This window comes from Gossypium hirsutum, chromosome A05 (assembly GCF_007990345.1).
Source record: "Gossypium hirsutum isolate 1008001.06 chromosome A05, Gossypium_hirsutum_v2.1, whole genome shotgun sequence".
Lineage (NCBI taxonomy): Eukaryota > Viridiplantae > Streptophyta > Magnoliopsida > Malvales > Malvaceae > Gossypium > Gossypium hirsutum.
In genome coordinates, this window is record NC_053428.1 from 34,453,025 (window position 1) to 34,473,923 (window position 20,899).

Here is a 20,899-nt window from a genome sequence, read left to right on the forward strand (position 1 = left end):
TTTTCTTTATGGAAGTCAAATCTCGCAAGCTTCCAATAAATGCCTTCACTAATTCCTTTTTGCTTAATCCAGACCGTGACTTATTATCCTTGCGATGTTGATTAGCTTTTTTAAGAAAATCGGGACGCGACGACTCTCGAACAATTTTTATCGGCTTGAATCTTCAGGTAAAGACTTGTTTTCCTCCGCGAATCATCAGCCTTTTTCCGTTTTGTTTACTTGGACCATATTTAGACAATCGTATTATAATCTGCTTTATCAAGGAATTCATTTTTCTTATGACAAACTGTTCTATTTAGCAATCAAATATGAATCAACACCTCCTTTCTATGAAGATGTAATGCAATGCAGTCATCATAAAAACAAAAACAAAACACGTTAGTACAGAAAAAATAAATAACAAATACAGTACCTATTCAGGTGATTACTAAATTTAGGCAAGGTTCTACCTAAGGTGGACTCTCAAGGTTAACTATATGTGGCTCGGTTCTAGAGAAAGGATACCTGAACTAGCAGATTCCTCAATCGTCACCCATTATAGGTTCATATGGATTGAGTTCAGTTCAGGGGAACACATTTCCCTATGACCATGCGGAGATGAAAATCTCACGAAATCATAGGTACGGATGTATCCCAGAAGCAATCCACTAGCCCATGTAGAGGTGAAAACCTCACGAAGGCATAGCTTTTCACTCCCACTTAAAGGTGTGACCACAACGGTCATGCAATGTAATGTGCAAGGATATATGCATAAAAAAAACTCGAAGCAATAAAGAAAATATGAATAAAATAATGAAAACCGTAAGAAAAACGGATGAAATGCAATGAAGGGATCATAAGTTTAAAACGAATTTTCAATTTTTGACAAAGGACAAAAATCAATCAATTTATGGCTCGACTCTCAAATTCCCCAGTGGAGTCGCCAAGCTATTGAAACCATTTGTTTGAAAAACAGGTCGACTTTGGTTTTGAAAATGATAAAAGAAAATTGGGAGTCACCACCAATCTTTTTTGTTTAGGTGTGATCGGATCACCTAGAAATTTGGTAATTTTAATAAAACATTTTGATTTACTAAAACAACGACTTTGGTCTATGAAATTTAAGAAAAAGGGTTCGGGAATCGGTTACGTACGAGGAAGGATTAGCACCATCGTAACGCCCAAAACCTAATTGATTAATTAATGGCTTAATGTCGAAATTTAAAAATTTGAAAAAAATTTAGAATACGATCCTTTTTTTTATGTTGATCTATACGAAGAATTTGCTTGAGTAAATCGAAATGGATTCTAAAGACCGTCTTGTCACGAAGTAATAAAATGCCACATCCAGTACGTTAGGACACAACATTTCAGACCCTTGAGAATAAGTTGGACTTTTGATTTTCAAAACTCGCATGTTTTAATTTTAAAAGGTTATTCAGTCATTTGGATCAGACGAGAAAAATCGAAACCCAATACATTAGGGCACGATCTCTCGAATTTCCAAATATAGAACATTGTCTTACTTTGAATAAAAACGAATGCAACATTTAGCAATATGCATTTATTTTGTTTGGAATAAAATGAAACAGTTCAGTATACATTTGAGCTTGATACATGATATGATTTGAATTAAATAAAATAATAATAATATGTGAATACAACATTGTACAAGTGAATAATAAGGATAATAATACGAATCGTGCAATTCGAAATATCCAATAGCATTAATCTCACCATGTAATCCTAAAAATATAACTAATAAGAACAAATTAAAATACATATAGCGCAACATGCTTTTAAATGTGGATGAATAAATTTTAAAATAATAATATGATAAAAGCAAAAACTTGAAATCAACACGATATGAAAACAGTTTGAAAAAGAAATGTATAAGAATTTAAAATAAGCCATACACATAATAAATACATAAATGATTTTTAAAAATAGATATTATGTATGAATAAATTTGAAAAAAATAATATATGAAAAAAAAAACAAAGCAATTTAAAAAAACAAACCATATCGATTTAAAACTAATAATATGCATGAAATGAAAAACTCAATATAAATGATGTATGAAAAATACTAATATACGAAAATGTTTGAAATGAATGAAATATACAATTTAAAATATGACCTTTAAAAGAGATAAATTATATACATAATAAATTTAAAAGAAAACGTATACGTAAAACAACATGAAAATGAGTAAAACCAATTTTAATATAAACTATATATATACACAGTGATACATAAAAAAATAATTAAATTAAATATTACACAACATTTTAACAATATGATATAAAAGAATATAATTAAACAGTAAAGAAACAAATAAAAAAAACAAATTAAAACAAGGCACAACCATTAAAATAATTTCGAATGTATATCTAAATAATTAAAAAAAATGTTAAATAAAAAAAAAACTAGAGTGTTATGCCTATTGAAATAAAAACTTAATTGAAACAGACCCAAACTAAAAGAGATGATTTATAAACAAAATAGACCATTAAATAAAAATAAGGACCAAACTGCAACACGCGGGAAAGGGCAGGGACCAATAGGAAAAATATTCCCATTTCTGAAACGGCGCAGTTCACATGGGGATTAAAATGAAATAGAAATAAAATTCTGAGGTAAAATTAAAAAAATAAAATTCAATAAAACACGAATTAGGACTTAAATGAACGCGCGAATAATATGGGAGGACCAGATGGGAAATTAACCCATCTCCTCAAAACGCGCAGTCCAATTAGGGACCAAAATAAAACAATAAAGAAATTTTAGGGGCAAATTCGAAAAATAGAAAAGGCTAAGATGAGGACCACATTAAGAACCACCTCAAAAGCAGAAGGACTGAGGGCGCAAATAGACCCTCAGTCCAAAAACATGCGGATCCTAGGCGGGTATGGGTCAGGTCGGACGAGCATTAGTAAAACGACGCCGTTTTGGCATTTAGTGGCCTAGGTGAAAAGACGCCGTTTCACCCATGCTATACAAACCCAAATTTTAAAAAAACACACATTTCTTCATATTTTCCAAAAAAAGAAAAAGGGGGCCGACGATCGGACCACCGTCCGTTCGTCACCGGTGACCGCCGTGTATGGCGGCCGAATGTACAAAAGTGGTCCATTTTAACCCTTCGGCTCTCCCCACCTCAGATCTAAGTCTCAAACACCCAAAAAAAACCACGATCGTTGAAAGAAATCGAGAAAACCATTCGGTTTTCTTCTTTCCGATCACCCCTAAAGGTAAGAAATGGTGCCCTCTGTATATCTACATGTATGTATTATCTTTGATGCGTGTAGGCTAAAAAGCATAGAAATATACCTTCGAATGAATCTCTTTTTGTTATTTCGATTTTTTTTGTATTTCAAATCTCTTTTTTGTATTCCAAAATAATAAAAAAACCCATTTACAATCGGTTCTCCCCCCTTTTCTTATAGCCAAATCATCCCTATTTATTTTGCTACCTTCTTCTACTTGTTGCTTGCTATTTTTTCTTTACTTTGCGTGTCTCTCTACTTTTTTCTTATTTCGTTTGCAGGTCTAGACGAAAGTGATGGGACGGGGTTGGTGCAAGGACGAGTAGAGGGGTCAGGCCTCGGGGCCAGGCGCGGGTGGTACGCTCGAGGCACGTGGGGGGAGCAGCGCGGCGCAAAGTAGGCTCAGAAACCCTAGGGTTTCTGAGTTGTTTAGTTTTTGGGCTAGGTGGGCTAGGTTTTTGTTAAGTTTAGATTGGGTTTGGGCTGTTGGGGTTGTAATAGTGGGTATTAAGCCTGTGGCCTGTTCTGTAATTTGGACCTTGTAATAATGGACTGTTATTTGGTTTTATTATTTTTTTAATTTTGATTTATAACGGGCTGGGAAAATTGGGCCTATTACAGGGTGCAATTAAACTACTCAACTTACGATAATGAGTTGCTTGCATTACTTCGAGCTCTGCAAGTTTGGTAACATTATTTGCTGCCACATGAGTTCATTATCCATACAGATCATGAATCCTTAAAATGGTTACAAGGACAAGGTAGGTTGAGCAAGAGATGTAACACCCCCTACCCGTATTTCGAGCCTAGAATAGGGTACGAGGCATTATCGAACTTAATATGATCAATCATGTAAAAATTAGCCATAAAATTTCTTCTAAATTAAAAATTTTCACACATATGTTTAACGTCCCTTATATGGGCCTACGGGGCCCAAAACATACATTCAGGGTGGTTCGGGACCAAACCGTAAACATATGAAACTTTTGCAACACTTAGAAAATTTTCACATTGGAGAGTCACACGCTCGTGTTTTCAACCCGTGTAACTCTCTGTTTATAACTTCATCACCCTTGTCAGTCGTATACTTCATATAAATAACAAGAAACGTGTATGGGCTCAATTCTCATTAAATTTCTCATATATATACACAATTTCACGTTATATAATCATACAACATATATCAGCCATATCTCTGTAATCTAAGTATATTTTCATAACAACTTATCTTGATTTCATACTATTTCATATTTAAGCTTAAATAACCAAAGTATTTGAAATATCATCTTTATGCAAATAGTACACATGAGGTATATAATTCCATAATTATGAATAAACACATTTATCAAACATTTTCCATATTCATATATCAATTTCTCATGTCTCCATATATCAATAACCATCATTTTCATGAATTCCGAGTTCAATTTCATAATTATTTGTCTCGTGTTCAATTTATTCCATGTCGGAACTTTATTCATTAAAACATTTGAATTATCAATACATATGGACAGTACATTCAAGATGAACAATTATATAATCACAAATGAATTCATTTATCAACCAAGTTCTATACTCATATCTTATCAACTCGTGCTTCCTTGTATCACATAATTCCATGTAACACTTACCAAACTTTGTCAAATTAGTGAACGTCTTACGGAATTGAGTACTTCGTTTTCTCGATGCCATAGTTCAACTATGGTCTTACACATCTTCACATAATGATGCCATAGCCCAGCTATGGTCTTACACATATTCATATATTGATACCATGGCCCAGCTATGGTCTTACACGTAATCACATATCACATATCGATGCCATAGCCCAGCTATGGTCTTACATGAATCACATATCTCACTGATGCCATATCCCAGATATGGTCTTATACGGTAGCATATATCATACCGATGCCATATCCTAGATATGGTCTTATACGGAAATCACTTGTCACTTGTAGCCGAAGCTACCACTATTCACTGATCAGGTAGCCAGAGCTACCACTTTTCACTGATCAAGTAGCCGGAGCTACCACTTTTCACTGATCAGGTAGTAGAAGCTACCACTTTTCACTGCTCAGGTAGCCGAAGCTACCACTTTTCACTTGTCATTTTTCCTTGATCAGATAAGTGTAGCCGAAGCTATCACTTATCACTTTCACTTGTCCTTGATCAGATAAGTGTAGCTGAAGCTATTACTTATCACTTTCATTTGTCCTTGATCAGATAAGTGTAGCCAAAGCTATCACTTATCACTTGTTGCCATGGTCCAACCATGGTCTTTTCCTTCAATTCATCTTGTCATTGAACTGAAATGCTCAACTTGATCATTTATTCAATTTTCATGCTTTTACATTATTCACGATTTTGTCATCAATACATATGAAATAACACATCATGAAATTCATAAAATTAAAAAATAATCACTAAAATTTAGTCATATAAACTCACAAGTTCAATTTTTGTATTATAACGATAATCATAATTTTATAATAAATATTCCAAATAAAACATTATATCATTTCTAATCCAACACTTATCGATTATAATCGGGCATGTGATCAATTTATAGACGAGTCATTTATATATTTTTCCTCCTCCTCTCCATCCACATCCTTGGTATAAATAACACACTTGTAAGTAACCTTATCCATAATTTTCACTAATTACTTATGTGAATATTCAAGCTATCCACCCGTGTCATAGTCACTAAATTATTTATATCTGAAGCTAAAAAACTCCAAATTAAGATCCTCTAATTTTCTCTGAAACTAAACTCACATATCTTCTTACCATAAAAGTTTCATAATTTTTGGTATGGCCAATTAATATATTTTATTCATTGAAGCCTCCCCTATCCTGCTGTCTAACAGTTTCGACCCTTCTTTATTAAAAATTAATTATCTTTTCGTACAGGATTCGACTGATGTTCCTATTTGTTTCTATTGAAAATAGACTCATTTAGGATTCTAAATATATAAATTTAAGCCCCTAATTATTTTTATCCAATTCTTATGATTTTACAAAGTTAGAACAGGGGAACCCAAAATCATTCTGACCTTGTCTCACAAAATTTATCATATCTCATGATTTACAATTCCATTGCTTACATCATTTATTCTATAAGAAACTAGACTCAATAAGAAATTAGACTCAATAAGATTTAATTTCATATTTTATTCATCCTCTAATTCCACTTCCACAATTTTTGGTGATTTTTCAAAGTTAGACTACTGCGGCTGTCTAAAACAGTTTTAGTGTAAAATATTGATTTCCATTTTGCCCCAAATTTCACAATTCATACAATTCAGTCCTTGCTCAATTAACCCCTCAATTAAGATAATTTTTTCAATTAATACTTTTACTAGACATTATAAGTTATTTCATAACTATTGAAATTTAGAATTTCCACATAAAACTCTAACTTCAAACTCTTTTACAATTAGGTCCCAAACATTCACTTTCTATTCAATTCTTTCAATAAAATCAGCATATAAACAATTTAAAGCTCTAATTCCATGCCAAATCATCATATACTTCTAGCACATATTCATAGAAACTTTCACTTTCTTTCATAGAATCAAAAACTAATGAATTCAACAAGTGGAGCTAGTTGTAAAAGTCACAAAAACACAAAAATTTCAAGAAATAATCAAGAATTGAACTTACTTGAAGTAAAAATGTGAAAAACCAGCTTAAGGGAACTCTTCCATGCATTTTTGTTGATGAGAATGCAGAAAAATGAAGAGAAATCTAGATAATTCCATTTTAGTCCTAGCTTTATTAAGTAAATTTTACAATTTTCCAATTTTGCCCTTAATTTTCCTGATTTTCTTGCTGATTTCATGCCCTCGCTGTCCAGCCAAAAGAGACCTTGGGTCTATTTTCCTTTTAAACCCTCTTTCTTTTATCATTTAAGCTATTTAATCATTTCCCACAATTTTGCATTTGATACAATTTAGTCCTTTTTGTTTAATTAACTATCAGAATTTTAAAATTTCTTTACGAAACTTTAATACTAACTTATTAACACTCCATAAATATTTATAAAAATGGTTATGGCTCCATTTAAAAATTTTGAGTTCTCGATACCTCGTTTTCAATTCTAATTATTTTAATATTTATTTTTAGTACACTATTCACTATTTCAAAATTTTTCCTAACTTCACATTTAACTTATACTCACTAAATTAATAATATTTCCTACTCATTTGTCGGATTTAGTGATTTCGAATCACTGTTCCGACACCACTGAAAATTAAGCTATTACAAGAGACATGTTCGATGGGTAGAATTCATAGAGACATTCCCATATGTAATTAAATACAAAACATGTTGAGAAAATGTAGTTGTTGATGCCTTATCTCGTAGATATTCTTTGATAGCTACATTAAATGTTAAAGTCTTAGGGTTTGATCATATCAAATAATTTATACTTAAATGATGCTAATTTTGCAAAAAAAAAAATTCCAATTGTGAGAATGGTGCCATTAACAAGTTTTATCTTGTAGATGGGTTTCTCTTTTGCCTAAATAGGTTATGTGTTCCACAATGTTCCATGAGAGAGTTATTAATTCGTGCGGCACATAGTAGAGGCTTAATGGGACACTTTGGTGTCGCCAAAACACTAGATATTCTACAATAACATTTTTATTTGTCGCACATGAAGAAGGACGTTAAAAAGGTATCTTCTAAATGTATTACTTGTAAACAAGCAAAATCAAAGGTAATGCCTCAAGGGCTCTACACTCCTTTGCCTATTCCTTCTTTTCCATGGGTAGACTTATCCATAGATTTCATTCTTAGTTTTTCATGAACTAAAAAGGGTCAAGATAGTATCTTTGTTGTTGTTGGAAAGTTTTCAAAGATGGCTCACTTCATTTTGTCACAAAACGGATGATGCTACACATGTGGCTCACAAAACGGATGATGCTACACATGTGGCTGACTTATTCTTTAGAGAAGTGCGCCTACATGGGATACCTTGCACCATTGCATCTGACAGAGATGTAAAGTTTCTAAGCCACTTTTGGAAAGTGTTGTGGGGTAAGCTTAGTACTAAATTATTATATCCTACTACATGCATTACAGGAAAATAGGGCTTTAGCGGCAAAAATTGTAAAACACAGAGCAATAGGGGCATTTTACCAAAAACGCCGCTAAAAACGGAGCAATACTGGCGTTTTTTGTTAAAACGCCGCTAAAAATAGAGAAATAGCGGTGTTTTTTGTAAAACGCCGCTAAAACCAGAGCATTAGCGGCGCTTTTGGTAAAACGCCGATAAAAACCAGAGTATTAGCGGCGCTTTTTGTAAAACACCGCTAAAAGTCATATAACCCCTAAAATTTTAAACCCCGAAAAATATCATAAACACTAATCTATAACCCTTAAAAGAGTAAACCCTTAAACCTTAAAAACCCTAAACACTAAATTATATCCCCTAAAACCCTAAACCCTTCCACCGCCAAGATTCACCCCTCCCACCTGCCTTCCAGTCAATATCCCGTAATCCCATCTATCATTTTCCCCGTTTTTTCCCATTTCTATTTCCCCCTTTTTCCTCATCCTAAATCCCTAAATTATTATCACCCATTCCTGAATTTGACATCCCAAATCCCTAACGATTTTTCCCCGATTTGAAATCCCCAAGATTCACCCCTCCCACCGGCCTTCCAGTCAATACCCCGTAATTATTTTTGGTATATGACAAATTATTTTTTAATTTATATGTTAAATATTTTCTTATATAATTGTAAAAGAGATAGTATTAATTTTAAAATATTGAATTAATTAGCATTATAGTTTAGGGTTCACGGTATATGGTTAAGGGTTTAATGTTTATGAGTTACTATTTTAAGGTTTAGGGATTATGGTTTAAGTGTGGTTTAAGGGTTGGGGTTTAAGGTTTAGGTGTTAGGGGTTAAGGGTTAAGGGTTTCTGATTCAGGGTTTATGTTTTAGGATTTATGGTTTAGGGATTAAGAATTTAGGGTTTAAATTAATTAGTGTTTTTTAATTTATATGATAAATATTTTCTTACATAATTATAAAAGAGAGTATTAATTTTAAAATATTGAGTTAATTATATTTATAGTTTAGAGTTTATGGTTTAAGACTTATGATTTAGGGTTTAGTTTTCAGTGTTTAGGGATAAATATGGGGATCAGGGTGCAATTGTATATATAAACTTTAATTTAATCTAGTTCTTATAAATTATTAACACAATTATTGATATAACATCATTTTATATTTATATATTGCATACATAAATATTTATATTTATTCAATATAAAGATATATTGATGTATTTATTTTTTAAAATCTCTATGATTAAATCAAAAATAAAAAACTTAAAAATTTAATATTTAAAATTTAAAATTTTAGTCCATATTTCAGTTAAAAAGTTTAATATTCAAAATTTAAAAAAAAATCTAAAAAATGATAATCTCAACACAAAAATTTTGAAAGAAAAAATAGAAAAAAATATGTTAAAAATAAAAAAAAATTAAAATTGAGCAATAGTGGCGTTTAGGTAAACCGCCGCAAAAAGTTGAGTTATAGTGGCAGCAAAAAATCTAAGAATTACCGGCGTTTTTTAAGAAAATGCCGCAAAAGGCCATTTTTTTTATAAAGAAAGGCAAAATCCCGCTCACCCAATTTGGTTACCCGCTCGTTAACCAAATCCCCAAATACAAGTTTGTACTTATTTCTTTTTCTCTTTTACTTTCAAAATTTGAATTCACCCACCATAGCTACTCCTTTTCTATCGATCTGTTAGGGTTTTGGAGAAACAAATAGATATTGAAGAGAAGGAGAACGAGGAAGAAGAAGAAGAAGAAGAAGAAGAAGAAGAAGAAGAAGAAGAAGAAGAAGAGGAAGAGAAGAGGGGGGAGGAGGAAGAAGAAGAGAGTGAAGATGAAGGGACTAAAAAGGTCAAAGGTAGTAGTAGAAAGAGGAGTTCTAGGAAATCTGGTCGAGATTCGGCTGAGAAGAAAGAGCCAGTGACGCCTAGTAGTGATAGGCCTACAAGGGAAAGGAAAGTCGTAGAAAATGTATGCTTTCTTTTCTGGGGTTAAGGCATGGGTTCATCGCCTGCACCACTTCCGTCCAACGATGGTACTGCCATTGATCAAGGAGTTGCTTTCATTCTCCTTTTACTTGCTCTGGCCCTCTTTGTTATACCATAGCTCCACTTAACGATGGGATTAATTAACGATGGGATTAATTAAAGTTGCATAACTCCAGTTAATCTTGGCCCTCTTTGTCTTTTCTCTTTGGTATCTAAACTGGTTATATTAACTTTTTTTTTTCTAGTATTTATAGCTTCTACTTTGGAATCAGAAATTATTGGTAGGAAGTGCTGAGAATTGGAGCTAATTTGGTGTAATATGCTTGTTTGACAGGTTCCGTGGTTTCTTTTGGAAGGCAGCCAGAATAGGTGGGTCTCCTTTGCTGCTTGGTTAACTTCTTTCTGGTTGTATTGAGAATTTGGAATAGTCATGTAGTGTCCCCCTGTTCTGAATCTTATTTGGACATATAATGTTTATCGTGTATGAAGCCTTTAAATTAGTTGATAATAAATATGATAGTGATTGGCTCAAAAATGCAGGATGATAATTATCTATGACTCTAAAATGATTTTGGAAATGAGACTAAAAGTGAAAGACAAAAATTTAGCTATATCATTTTTAAATAATCATATTGTATAGAGAACTTGTGCTTTGTTTTAGAATTAAAATCTCATAAAGTCGTGAATTAGAATAGGGTGGTAATGATATTTTGACTGGGAGGGGATGGGGATTAATCTTTGAACACAATTGCAGGGAAATTGGTTTAAATGAATTATTTAGTCCAATGCTATGTTAGTTTAATTATATTGTCTTCCTTTCTTTTGGGGGTAGAGACTTTAGAGGTTGGGGGAATAGTTGAATTGAATTTCATAGATTTTGGCTTGGCTTTTTGGAGAAGAAAGAGGAGTAAAGGGTGTTTCCTTTTGATTTATGTTAAGTTTGTGCTAGCTGAAAGTCAAAGAATGGCCTGAAGATGCATTTGTTGGGTCTAATAATGAGCATTGCATCTTATAGTTTTACTTCGGTTCTTTCATCTGTAACATTTTCATTAATCAATGGAAGTACAATGACATCAACATTGCAGCAAGCAGGCTAAAATTCATGGGGGCTGTTCTGAGCTTGGCTGCACCAAGGAGTTCGATAAATGACTGCAACGAGGTCTTACAAAGTGGAACGTGGAAGAAAAATAAGTCCTCATGCTTGAATAAAGATAACTCAAGATTGATTCCTTGTCTTCCTGATGAGCTGTCATTGCAGATCCTTGCTCGAATTCCTAGAATTCACTACTTCAATTTAAGGTTGGTGTCACAAAAGTGGAAGGCGACTGTTATGAGATTTTTAAATAGTATTGTTCATGGTCACTGAACTTTGTTGTTACTGCATGGCCAGCACTATTTATTTCTGATGCTGTAACTCGTTTCAGTGGCTTTCAAGTTGTCAAAGAACCTTCAAACTACATGTTTTATTGGAGATTTTAGTGAAGGGATCTCAGCTGACTTGGGGTTATCTCTGTTATTGAAGCTTACAAAATCTCCAAAATCATTGATGACTCAATTCTAGAAGACTCCAAGTCTGGGCAAGTTGTGTGTCAAACCTGAAGATTGAATTTTGTAGATGTTCAAATCATAAGCACCCATCCAAGCATTTATAGCAGAAAATTAAGTAAAATTTTTGTTAAGGATAGCTTTGAAGATTCATTATATTAACTTCTGTAAGTACTTTGAATGAAGTTTTAGCTTTTCTTGTCAGGAGAGTATGACGCTTTGTTATACAGTTATTGTTTTCGGATTTTCCAAGTAATAAAGCTAAGTCATATAACTATAGTTTACTTCATACATATTTAAGTTTGAGGCTTTGACATAATGATAATATCAATGTTTGATTTGAAATGAGTTGAGGGAAGAGTTGATTACTGTAGCTGAAGTTGCATTGTTTCTCCCTCATAACAAAGTGTAAGAAGATGACGATTTGTTTTACAATTGTGTTTAGGAAATAATATTGATGCATTGAATCTATCCTGACATTTATTCACATGCCTTTCACTTGGTAACATGGTCCTGGCTGCATCCTTTTGTTTTGTTTTATTACTTGAATTGTAAACATTGTTCTTGTAATTGGTTCCGAATATTGTCAAAATTCAAGACTTATGATCCATGTCTAGGTGTTATTTAATATGTCCGTTTGTTTTAAAACCTTTTGTTTTATCGAAGAAAATCATTCTGAACATTTTCTTGCAATGCTGTTTTTTCAGGTAGTTTAGGAGTTCCAAATATTTTTCCAAAGTTGTGTTTAGGGAAAGTAGGAGTTGATAATTCAAAGCTGAATAATGTTAGAATTTGTATAAGGCAAAGACCATTGCGATATACTTCCCTAGTTAAACACTTAGAGAAGGCATTCAGCATAGGTTTGAGGCAATCTGTTTGGTTTCTAATATAGTACTTTGGAAACCCAGGGTAAGTAACTTTTTCTAATATAGTGCTCACAATTATAAATTTGTTTGATAACTGCTGTTTGAGACAATCTGTTCGTTTTCTTGCCCATAACCATGATGATTTTTTTTGAAAGGGAAAAAAAGGAAAAAAGTGAAGAGCTTTTTAACTATTTTCTAAAATGAGAATAAAAGCACCAATCCATGGTGGATGAAAGCAAATTATAATCCATTCAAACAAACAAAAAACAAAACCACCAAACGAACAATGAAAGCAAATATACCAAAAACATAAAAGTCAATAAAATTTTAATATTCTGTTGTAAAAAGCTAGTTTATATTATAGATAGATAGATATAAAACACTGTTAAAATTTTTAGTTAGAGATAAAAGATAAAAAAACAAAAGATATTTTTGACCTAAGAAATTTATTAATTATCATCATTATAATATAACAGTAATGTAAAATTTTTAGAGATATTTAATTGAATAAAAAATAAAAAAAGAAGACAATTTTGATCCTATTTATTTCCCTTATATTTCGCCATTACTTAAGTCATTCCTCGACAAAGAAAAAAGAAAAGCAACTGGATGATGCTGGATTCAATAATGAAGGGTGCAAAAATTCTAGTCCTTATTACATACATGTAATTTTGATTTTTATATTATATAAATACACTCGCTTTTTCTCCATCTCACATGAAAATTTTGCAACTTCCATCCATGGTGGATGTGCTCACATGTCAATAAAAGTCCTTTGGATATTATAATCCCTAATAACTGCCATAAATGTTAAATGGCATGATCTAGGAAGTAATAATTTACAATATTAAATAAGAATTAAATATAATAGATATTTACTAGAAATATGAATTTTGCTTAATAGTATAGTACAGATTCAAAGGGTTAAAGATCCAAATCTCGTAGCATAAAATAAATTTAAAAATTAAGTTTAAAACCAATTGAAATCCTTATTAAATCTTTAAATTCAGATTTCGTTATGCCATTTCTTTAAGGTAGATCAGATTATTATTAATTTTCAAATTAATTGCACATTGATTTATAATAATTGCATATTAATTTGTAAATTTTTGTGTGATCTTATGGCAAGCTTGTATCTTTTTTGTAGTGATCAAATATTTGTGTGGCATTATTTTGTGTAGATGGACCGTAATCAAGACCAAAATGCAATTGTCGGAGTTGTGACTTCAGTTTTAGCTTTTGAGGCTCTTTGGATTAAAAAATTAAGAACTAGGAAGAAAATTGCTTCTCACCCTCGTATGAATTGAGATTATGAAAGAGAAAATTATATTAATAGAATTTTATATAGTGGTGACCAGCATTGTATTGGTGTGATAAGGATGAGACCAATTGCCTTTTTTAATTTGTGTGATATTCTTAGTAGGAATAATTTGTTACAATCAACTAAATCAGTGAATATTAGGGAGCAAGTAGTTATATTTTTACATATAGTTGGTCATAATATGAGGTTTCAAGTGATTGGATCTAGATATTATAGATCAATTGAGACAATTCACGTTACTTTAGGGTTGTATTGAGAGCTATTTTGAAATTGTATAAACTATTTATTAGATTGCCTGATGAGTCAACTTCTAGTGAAATCAGAAAAAAATCCAAGGTTTTATCCTTATTTTAAAGATTGTATTAGAACATTAGATAGAACTCATGTTCGTGCATCCGTTCCACTTAGCATTCAAGGAAGATTTCGTAGCCGTAAATGGGGAACGACACAAAATGTATTGGCTGCCATTACATTTGATTTGAAATTTTCCTATGTTTTAGCTGGTTGGGAAGGTAGTGCACATGATTCTCGTATTTTAAGTGATGCACTTTCACGCCCAGGAGGATTAAGAATTCCGAAAGGTGAGAATTAACATTAAATACCAAATAGTTCAAGTAAGCTAATAATTTTTTAATAATAATTATGTTTTGTAAATTTGTAGGTAAATATTATCTTGCTGATGCTGGATATGGCATCCGAAATGGATATATTACCCCATATCGTGGTGTCTGATATCATTTAAAAGAGTTTAGTGCTCAGGGGCCTGAAAATGTAAGGGAACTCTTTAATCTTCGTCATTCATCATTGCGAATCACTATTGAACGTATTTTTTGGATTTTGAAGAAACGATTTCGTGTGTGAGATGCTATTGGAATTTTTAAACTCAAATAGATATAATTTTGGCTTGTTGCATCATTCATAATCATATAATGGGAATTGATCCTAGTGATTTACTTAATCAAGGATTATACGAGGAGCCTGAGTCTGATTTGATAATACCAACTCTTACGGAGCGAGAAGAAAGAGAAGAAGCAAGAGAATGGTTTGCTAAGAGAGAGGAAATTGCATAAACTATGTGGACTGATTATATGGCTAGAAATATTAGGTAGGTTTAGGGCTTAGGGTTATTGTTTCTATGTTATGTATGTTTTAGTATTAAAATTGTTTTTTTAATGTTGATTGGATAATGATATTGAAATTAGTTTGTTCGATTTTGAAATTATTATGTTTTAAATTTGTTAGACATTGAATTTATTATGTTTTAAGCTTGTTGGATATTGAAATGATTGACAATGACAATTATTAATGTAGAATGGGTAAGGCAACAAAGAAAGGGACATCCAAGCAATTCAGGTGGACAAAATCGATGGAACATCTTTTTCTCGAAATTCTAGCAAAGGAACCCAGAAAGGAAATAAACCTTCTAACACTTTCAAAGCAGTTTCTATTAATCGAGTTGCCGTAGCTATTTCTAAAAGATCTCAAATCCAATGCGATGTGAAGCATGTGGAAAATCATTTGAGGACTATAAAAATCAATGGTAGATTATATGCACAATTCGGGTTGAAAGTGGTTTTGGATGGGATGATAACATGAAAATGATCACATGTGATAGAGCGAAATATGATGTAGCAGTGATGGTAATATATGTATATATATATTAAGTATATTTCAATTGTTTTTTTATTTGTTATTCTAATTGTATATAATATCCAACAGGCACATAAAAAGTATGAACCATTTTTGAATAAAAGCATTGATCATTATGATGAAATGACTATGATTGTTGGCAAAGATATGGCAACAAAGAGTTTTGCCAGAACATTTGCTGACATATATTTGGATGATGGTAACCAAGATTCAGTGCCTATAGACTGTGACAATGAAGAGATTGAAGAGGTAAGAACAAAAGTATCTTCATCTAGCACATCTAAACATAAAAGAAAAAATTCTCAAGAAAGTTTCGTTGATGAATGAATTAAATTTGTGGGTGAACAACTTGGCAAAATTGCTAATGCTTTGGAACAATTTACTGCGGATAAGACACCACATCTTTACGAAGAAGTGATGTCGATAGAGGTAGAAGGATTTGATGATGACTTCCTTTGTAGTGTGTTTGATTATCTTGTAGGTCATAAATCCAAGGCCAAAGCTTTTTTAGTTAAAAGTAAGAAGCATAGAAAGATTAGGCCTCAAAAAATTTCTCAAGGTTGAAGATATCGATACTTTAATGTGGTGAAATATTAGTTATGCACTTGGACAATGTTGTTGTTATCATGTGATGTACTACTAATTATGCACTTGAATAATATTATTAATTTCTAGTATTAATTGTTGTTTGGAAGCTAAATTATAATTAATCAATCTTTGTTTTTTTGTTTTTTATAACACAATTAGGAATAATTTATTTGCTTTGATTGTTCTTAATTTATGACGGTTAATATTCTAGCTTAATAATTGAGTATTATTATATATTTAATTTGATTTATTTATTTAATAAATTATTGCAATATATGTAAAAACGATGTAAAATATAAATTTATTAATATATATAAAATAAACTCAATTAAACAATGAAAAGATAATAAATTCTCAAATATATATATTTGTTTCATTTAAAACAGTTTTTAAGGAATATTTGTAGGAAATCTGGTAAACAATAGAAAATATTTTACACAGATTTATTCAAACACCAGAAAAGTAAATCATTTTTCAAAAATTATTTTTCAAAAAATATTTTACTGACAAACAAACAGAGTATTAACTTATTCAAAATTTGAGCTCCAACTTGAGTCAAAATTAGCTCTAGTTTGATAAAATTTCACTTTCAAAATTCAACTTATTCAACACAAAAGTTGAATTATTTGAGGAGGTTGTCAGGCCTTGGCCCTTAAAAATAAAAACTTATAGTTAAGTCCATATAGAAATAATAAAACTATAATTTAATCTATAATAAAATTATATTTTGAACCTCTTAAAAATAAAAAAAAATTCTATTTAGCCTTTTAAAAAATAACAGAATTATAAGTTAATACATGATAAAATTATATTTTAATTTCTAAAAATTTTATAATTCAATATCGACCCGCTAAAAAAGTTTCTAGCTTCGCCCTGATTATTTCAGCTCACTAAATTAGATTTACAATCGCAGATTAAAAAACACAAGTAACATATTTGTTGCTATAACGCAGGTTTTGGCAATCATGAACATCGCTTTGTTTGCAGACCAAACATTCGACATATAGGGTTAATAAAATAGGAAAATAAAAATAGAACAAGTAAGAAAAGTATGATTCATCACTAAGAATCATATTAAGAAAAGGAGATTCAGATTCATAACCAAATATGGGAAATTAAAAGTATTACCATCAATAGCTTTCTAGTGGGTCGATAATGTTTGGATTTGTTACAATTGTTGAGAACACAGTTTGGTAGGTATTGTTCCCTACCTTATATCATGAAATTGGTATTAGGCGACGACATTGGAACCGCAGTTGGGAAGGCAACATGAGAGACAACCCCTATTCAATTACGTTGTTGTTGCATGGTAGTTTCACTTATGGCCTGTAAGTGGCATTCCAAATCTTTCTTCCTCTCTTGGCCATCACTATTTTGAGTCTGGTCGACCTTGCTGTTCAACTCGTCGCTTTTCTCTCTTTCTATTATTTCCACTCATTCATTGGGTTTCGAAACAGAATATTGACAAAAACCTCATCTCTTGGGATAGCTTCACATATGTTGCCTAATAAGGATTGGACCTACAAAGATATCCTCCCAGCCCCTTTACAACCAGATTCATGACCTCACGTTTCGCATAATAATTTATTTTGTCATCCAATTCTATATAAAAATAATTATTTTTACTTTATATTTAATTTTTTCACCTTTTCTAATTTTTAAATTTATATTGTTTGATAAATCACCTCAAAATAGATGGAGAAGTTAATGTCTATTAACCTTATCTTGTCAGCAAGTAATTATTTTTTAAACTTTTTAAAAAATTATTTAATTGTTGATGTGTCATACATGTGGACTGCCACATCAATAAAGTTAAATAACTAAATGAAATAAAAGATTAAATGGAGGGTTAAAAATTGTTAGAATAAATCAATATAATTTATAATTTTAATAAAATATTTAATATTACAATTTAATTTTAATTATAAATTTTAAAATCAATAATTTTAAAATTTTAAAAATATTCTTAATGTATTATTGAAAAATATTTATATTAATATTTTTCTAATATATATAAATACTACAATGATAAATATATCAATAATAAATTTTTTTTATTGTATAAAGGTTTTAATATGTCATAAGTCTTTGTACACTTTAAAAACTTAGAATTTAATTCTTGTAATTTTACTTTCAAGAATTTGGTCTCTCTACTTTTCATATTTAAAAATTAGGTCTAATTGTTAACATTGTTAAAATTTTTTTGTCAAATTTACTAGTATGATTTTTTTAATGAAAAATATTCACTTGGTAGTCATGTATTAAAAAATAGTGCTGTAATGAACTTAAAATTAACAAAATATATTTAATGGCATTAATAATGGGATCTAAATTTTAAAATCTAAAAGGTCATACTAAATTCCCAAAAATCGAAATACTCACAAGGACTTACAGCATTATTTAACCTAGTATAAAATATAAATATTTTAATTGTATAGATATGAATATTTGTTTAAATAATGTTCAACTTCATTTATCTCTCACAAGTCTAATTTATCAATAAGTACTCTCATATAGAGAATATATGTAATTTAAATTAGGCATTATTTATTATCAGGTTTATACATGATATTGATTATTACAAAATATTATCTTATTATAAAATAAATTTCAATTGTCAAAGAAAATTGTATTATAATATTTTGTAACAAATATATTTATACCATGTTCTTTTCACAAAAAATAATTTTTAAAAAATGATTTCAAAAAAAAATTACTAAATAACGAAAGTATTTTACATAAAATCGTCCAGATACCTTAATATATCAACTTTAAAAAAAAATCAATTCTTTCTTTAAAATTCATTTTCCGAAAATTATTTGCAATTAAACAAACGCGACTTGGACAGTTACTAACATAAGGTAAGATGTGTCGGAATCTTAATGTGGAAAAGCCCCCTAACATAGTGACGAAAGCATACGATACTCCTTTTATTTCTATTGCAGCTAAAGCATAAGATACCTTTTAAGTTAAAATCATGTTAGATTAGGTGAATGATTGAAAAAATATAGATGAAATTTGTATCTTGGAGAAAATATAAAATAAAATTTTAATATCAAATTTTGATATTTCGTATTCTAACTTATGTTTGAAATAATTTCTTTATACTTGTATTGTATTGGTATTACTTTTTATAACTTATCATATTTAATGTCATATTTAATTATTTTTTAAATTGCGCACATGCAATTTACCATGTATAATATTAATGACATTCTAGATTTTAATTATTTTTTTAACTTTGAATTTTCTTCTTTTTCTTTTTTTTTTATTTTAAGAATTTAACTAAATAAGACTTTGATTCACTTGAAAAAAATTTAAATTTAAGATTTATTATGCATAGTTATATGCGCAAGAGTTTTTGAGTTTTAATTTAATTAATCTTAATTTGATTTTAATCTTAACTTATTAATACGATCTATTTATAGTTATTTATATTTGTAACTATATTGTACTTATTACGCTTAAAAAAATTTAAATTGTTTCACTTTTCTTTTCCTTTCAGAATATTTCATATTAATTCCTAATCGATCTAGACATCTCTTTTGTGGTGGCATCCACTTTAAACTTCATAAGGTGTGCAGATAAGAGATTTGGCTGCCAATTATATATTCTGACTAAATGAATATATGCCTCTTAATTTCCTTTTTGTTTTTCTTAGGAAAAAAAAAACAGAAAAAGAAAAGAATATGCAAGTACCTTCATTCTTTATCATCTTCATCGTCATCATCATGTGCTTGATTTTGCCTTTTACCAGGCTAATTGGAATGTATACATGTGTGTGTATATATACATGCTAATTGTCACCATATTCACCTGCCTGATCAATTGTAGAGGAATATATGACTGTTAGCATCCTCGCAATTTCAGACTTAGAGATATTTAATAAATACAAGATTTATGATACACTTACATTCATAATGTATATGAAAAGGAAAGTTATTTAATAAATATATTTATTAAAAATTCACATAAAAATTAATTGATATTTTGATTATAATTGTAAAGTTAATTGTTTACTGTGCATGAATGTAGAGTTGTCTAAGGGTCGGGTTATCTATTTAAACTCGAAGGCCTGCTTGAAATATGGAAGGGTTTGGACAAGTAAATAAAGCCAAAAAAAAAAGGGGCTTGGGAAAATGTATAGACCCATTTTTTGTTTTGGTCGAGCCTCTAGTAAAGTTTTTATGCCTGAGCCTAACCCGACCTGAATGTATATATAGCTTCTATATTGATTCTATTCCTTTGTTGGGTATGAAAGATTTGAAGGTGTGCGATTTACTTAGTGAGACTTGTAACAACCTGATTTTTAGTGGTGTCGAAAATAGTGGTTTGAGGCCACTAAATCCGGTAAGTAAGTTTGTAAATATATTATTTAATATTTACGAGCTAAATATGATTTTAGAAAGGTTTTTAAATTATTAATTTGTGCTTTGTAATGATTTATTCGGTTAAGTGGTTTTAGAAAATCAGGTATCGGGATCTTATTTTTATAAACCGAGCCGTAAATATTTTTATAAATGTTTACGGAGTGTCAATAAGGTAGTACTAAAGTTTCGTTAAATTTTTTTATCATTTTGGTAGTCAATTAATTAAAAAGGACTACATTGAAA

At 30.5% G+C, this 20,899-nt stretch overlaps 1 protein-coding gene across 13 annotated transcripts; it reads left to right on the plus strand.

The window, feature by feature from the left end:
- The first annotated feature begins 9,793 nt into the window (after positions 1-9,793).
- Positions 9,794-12,150, plus strand: LOC107957446 (F-box/kelch-repeat protein At1g22040). Of its 13 annotated transcripts, none has more exons than XM_041112293.1 (4): positions 9,794-10,363; positions 10,651-10,685; positions 11,409-11,615; positions 11,741-12,150. In XM_041112293.1, the coding sequence occupies exons 1-4, from the start codon at positions 10,298-10,300 to the stop codon at positions 11,793-11,795; spliced, it is 363 nt and encodes a 120-aa protein (XP_040968227.1). In that variant the 5' UTR covers positions 9,794-10,297; the 3' UTR covers positions 11,796-12,150. The 13 variants fall into 13 exon arrangements, 8 of the variants coding, with proteins under 8 accessions (XP_040968227.1, XP_040968225.1, XP_040968226.1 ...); XM_041112292.1 differs by having other exon boundaries at positions 9,875-10,363; positions 11,402-11,615; XR_005926550.1 differs by having other exon boundaries at positions 9,888-10,524; positions 11,402-11,615; positions 11,707-12,150.
- The last annotated feature ends 8,749 nt before the right edge of the window (positions 12,151-20,899 follow it).

Bases quoted from the DNA above. Each gene is read 5' to 3' on its own strand.
- LOC107957446 (XM_041112290.1), top strand. From the start codon at position 10,302: ATGCTTTCTTTTCTGGGGTTAAGGCATGGGTTCATCGCCTGCACCACT. The intron at 10,364-10,650 runs GTACTGCCATTG...CTTGTTTGACAG, and splicing joins ACCACTTCCGTCCAACGATG to GTTCCGTGGTTTCTTTTGGA. The intron at 10,686-11,401 runs GTGGGTCTCCTT...TCAACATTGCAG, and splicing joins TTGGAAGGCAGCCAGAATAG to CAAGCAGGCTAAAATTCATG.